Consider the following 4307-nt stretch of genomic DNA (forward strand, 5'->3'; position numbering starts at 1 on the left):
GATTTTTAGGAAAAGAAATATGTTCACCTCAGTAATAAGATCTCTATTTTCAGTGACCCTAAATTTGAAGGTTAACATTTAAACAAGTGCTTAAATAATTCAGGTGGAATGACTGAGCTTGGGTCCCATTAAACTTGGGCTCCTAAGTGCCTAAATAGCCTGCAGGAATGGGATTCGAGCACTTCGGGAAATCTTACTGGAACCGTAATGGCCTGTTCACCCCCCTTGCAGCGCGGGGTCCTGCGAGTGCTCTTGGCGAGGCGGCGGCTCTGCGACGGGAGTACCGTTTAGTATCAATTTTTTACGTTGTTTTATGTCTCCGCTGCTGAGGTGGATTTCCCGTCCTGTCTGTGTGGGCTGGGGCATGGCTGGAAATGGTGGTGCTGATGATGGAGAGCTCTTGGAGAACTCCCTAGACAAAGTGCTTAGGAAGCCGAGAGACCCGCAGCGGGATCTCGGGGATCCCGGGCTCCGTGTGGAGGGTCTCGCTCGGCGGCAGCCCCTGGCGTGCGAGCACCGGCCGCGGGGCCCGCTCCTCCCACCGGGGATGCTCCGCAGGGGGTTCCACTCTCGTTTCGGCGGGCGCGGGACGCTTATTCCGGGGGCTTCTCCGGCCCCGCAGAGCGCGGCAGAGGCGCCGGCTGCCCGCGGCTGCCTGCCGCTCCTCTCCGGCCGGTGCCCGCCGCCCGACAGCGGCGCCGCCAGCAGAGGGCTCGCTCCGCCCGGGAAGGCGGCCGGCGGCGGCCGCGCGGCGCCGGGGCCGCGGGCGGGCGCGGGCGGAGGAGGTGTCTGCGGCGGCCCCGCGGGCGGGCGGGCGGCCAGCCGGGCGGGCAGCGCGCCGCGGGACCCATGTGCGGGGCCGGGCAAGCGGCACCCGGCCGCCGGGGTAGCGCCGGCCGCGGTGGGGGAGCCGGCGCGGAAGCTCGCGCTCCTGCGCGGGGGGAGGCCGCGCTCCGCCGCCGCGCGGGCTGCGCCCATGGGGTGACCGGCGCGGCGGGGCGCGGCGGCGAGGCCGAGTGAGGAGCCGGCGGCGGAGGCGCGTTCAGGAGGAGCGGGGCGGCGCGGCGGCTGCCCCGGAGAGAGCAGCATCTCCCGGGGCGCGGCGGGCTCGCGTGAGCGGCGGCGTGCGGGAGGCGGGGGGAGGCAGCGGCGGCTGCCGGTTCAGCCTGCCCCTGCGGAGGGTGTAGGCAGGGGGAGCCGCGCGGTCCGGGACTGTTGTGGGAGTGGGGGTTGTGTTGTGTGTGTGGTTTTTTTTTTAAGGGGGGTGGGGTGGGTTAGAAGAGAGTCTGTGGTTTCCATGGAGATGAAGCTGAAAGTGCAGGAAATTTAAAGGCTTTGGGTCCTTGCAAAGCAGACAAACTGGTGCCAACGTGCGTGGCTGCTGTTGCTGCTGAGGAGGCTGCTTCGCGGACGGCGGAGAGGAGCGGGGAGGAAGAATCGGCAGCAACTTCTCCCATACGCACGGGCAGACAACGAGGAGCAGCAGCAACAGCAAAGCAGAATTTGCAACAAAAAAAAGACGCATCTCCCTTTGCCGGGGAGGGTGAAAAGAAGCGGCGGCAGCAGCAGAAATTTGGAGCGGCTCCACCAGGAGAAATTTTTATCGAGACGCCTGCAAGGAGAGTGTTTGCAGGGGGCTAGGGGGCTTGTTCTCCGGGCTTGTGAGGGGGCTGCCTTTGCTGGTGGTGCGGGCAGCGGAGGGGATTCCCCGTAAAGACAAGCTATTTTGGATATCCCCGTACAACTTTTCTGATGTATTTGCTTGCACCTTCTTCCCCTGCTGCTTGGTGAACCCAGCCCCCCCTCCCCCCCCCCTCCCCCCCCCCCAGCGGTCTCCCAAGGATGGATCATTCCCAGTGCCTTGTGACTATATACGCCGTGGTGGTTCTGCTGGGTCTCCGGCTGGAGCAGGGCGCCTGCCAGCACTATCTGCACATCCGACCGGCTCCCAGCGACAACTTGCCCTTGGTGGATCTAATCGAGCACCCGGACCCTATCTTTGACCCCAAGGAGAAGGATCTTAACGAGACCTTGCTAAGGAACCTCATGGGCGGACACTTCGACCCTAACTTTATGGCTGTTTCCTTGCCCGAGGACCGGCTCGGAGTGGACGATCTAGCTGAGCTGGACTTGCTGCTCAGGCAGAGACCCTCGGGAGCGATGCCCAGCGAAATCAAAGGGCTGGAGTTTTACGACGGGCTGCAGCCGGGCAAGAAGCACAGGCTGAGCAAGAAGCTGCGCAGGAAGCTGCAGATGTGGCTCTGGTCCCAGACCTTCTGCCCGGTCCTATACACGTGGAACGATCTCGGCAGCCGCTTTTGGCCCCGGTACGTCAAAGTGGGCAGCTGCTACAGTAAACGGTCTTGTTCAGTCCCAGAAGGCATGGTCTGCAAACCTGCCAAGTCCGTGCATCTGACGATCCTGAGGTGGCGGTGCCAGCGCCGGGGTGGGCAGCGGTGCACATGGATCCCGATCCAGTATCCCATCATCGCGGAGTGCAAGTGCTCCTGCTAGGGCTGCGCTGCCCCTCCGCCCCGCGCCGCGGGGACCTGGGCTCACACAGACATGAGGGGCATTTGCTTTCTGGTTAACGTTGTAATGCACTGTAACGTGTAGGAGAATGTATATTGTGTGTATATATGGCACCGGTTTAATATACTATTAAAAGGTCAGTATTATACGTGAAATAATCAGCGTCTACTGTATTTTTAAGACTATTATCCTGATCGTTGCTAATGTATCTTTTTTGGGGTATTTATATTCCGGAGAGAAGTTGCTTCGCTTTGGCGAAGTAGGATTTTTGTTGGGTTATATTTTTTTTTAGTTGTTTTTGTTTGTTTTTTAATAAAAGGATTAAAAAATAGAAACCAAACTTTTTGATAAGAAAACGTCTTAAAGCTATTTTCCATTATTCGGAAAGCGTGTGTGTGAGGGTTTTTTTTTTTTCTTGTTTTCCTTATGGACTTTAGATTTAAAATAAAAAATAAGCGCCTAGAGCACAATGTTATTGTAAATAGAGAGGACAGTTTGAATGACTTAATCCTATGTAAATGAAGAGTATCTGCTATTTATTCTTTATATCCTTGTAGTAAAAGCGCAGTGCAGAATTAAAGTCAACCACTAAAAGACGAGCCGTTTGGATTCTGTTTGCTATCTGCCCTGCCCACCCTCGGGGAGGGGGGGTGGCTCCGCTCTGCTCCGCGCTCAGCGGGACGTTCCGCGCCGGCGGGAGGGGTGGGAACCTGCTCGCGGCTGTACCGAGGAGCGGGGTTGTGCTGTGTGGAGGGGTCCCGCCGGCTCCGCGCTGCGCCGTCCCCCGCGGAGGCGCTCACGGCAGCGCGCAGGCGGGGCGGCCCGGCGGCAGCTGGCTTGGGGGTTTCTTTTTTAACCGCTTGACATTTCATTTACAAGGGGACACGTGTCTTTCACACCTACCATTGTGGTGGGACACTGCTGAAACTTGACCCTTGGGCTCTGGGGGCTTTCAGCGCAGACACGTTATTAGCCCGATCCTATGACAGCCTCGCACCCCTCCCCGCCCGCCCGCCGTCGCCCCTCGCAGCCCGGTTAACTCTTGGGCTCCCGCCAGCCCCGGGTGCTCCTCGCACTGACGGGCTGCTCGGGGACCGGCCCCCTCCGGCGCCCTGGAGCACCGGACTGCCCCGGGGCCGCCGGGAAGCCGCGGTGGGACCGGCCCCGGCCCGCGGGCGCGTAACTGTCCCGCGGCTCGGTCGAACCCGTCGCGATTAAGCAAGTGTTTGAGTTTTCCGTGCTGGGAGCCCCGGCGGTCTGTATCTCATAGATACCAACTGCAAAAACAAACTCTCCACGTGCGCTTCAGAAGCTCCCTGACAGCGCAGGAAACCGTGTTCCGTATTTGTCTTGGAATCAAAACCCTTTATATTTTGTTTCCCCCAAACTGAGGGCATCTGTGTCATTATCTTCAACCCGTGTGTCTGCCAGTGCCAAAAGCAGCCCTGCTTTCTCTGACGTTTAGCTCGCCTGTCTCCGAATGCATATTCATTCCTTCTCTCGCTCTTTCGCTGCGTTTTACCACCCGTCTCTTTGCTTCTAATTTCAATAGTTTGGGAAGGGAGGGGGGGGGGAATCAGATCTTGGGACATTTAGGGTATTCATTAACCTAGTGAAGAGGAACAGAGGCATTATTACTCACATAGAAGGCACCCTGCCCCCATGTCTATCTAAGGGTTCATTGTAAAAGGATTAAAAGTTAAAGACCTTCATCTTATGATTCTTTCATTTAATCTTCGTGGCGCCTGAAAGACATGCTGGATGGATGATCACAT

General features: G+C 58.4%; 1 protein-coding gene across 1 annotated transcript; it reads left to right on the forward strand.

Moving 5' to 3' along the window:
* The first annotated feature begins 1626 nt into the window (after positions 1-1626).
* NOG (noggin) lies at positions 1627-2678 on the forward strand. The gene has a single exon (XM_057418619.1). The coding sequence runs from the start codon at positions 1843-1845 to the stop codon at positions 2512-2514; it is 672 nt and encodes a 223-aa protein (XP_057274602.1). The 5' UTR covers positions 1627-1842; the 3' UTR covers positions 2515-2678.
* The last annotated feature ends 1629 nt before the right edge of the window (positions 2679-4307 follow it).

This window comes from Pezoporus wallicus, unplaced genomic scaffold (genome assembly GCF_028554395.1).
Source record: "Pezoporus wallicus isolate ANWC-B61680 ecotype Strahan unplaced genomic scaffold, APGP_CSIRO_Pwel_v1 contig_3710, whole genome shotgun sequence".
Lineage (NCBI taxonomy): Eukaryota > Metazoa > Chordata > Aves > Psittaciformes > Psittacidae > Pezoporus > Pezoporus wallicus.

Excerpts from the sequence above, each read along its gene's own strand:
- NOG (XM_057418619.1), top strand. The coding sequence starts at position 1,843 with ATGGATCATTCCCAGTGCCTTGTGACTATATACGCCGTGGTGGTTCTG.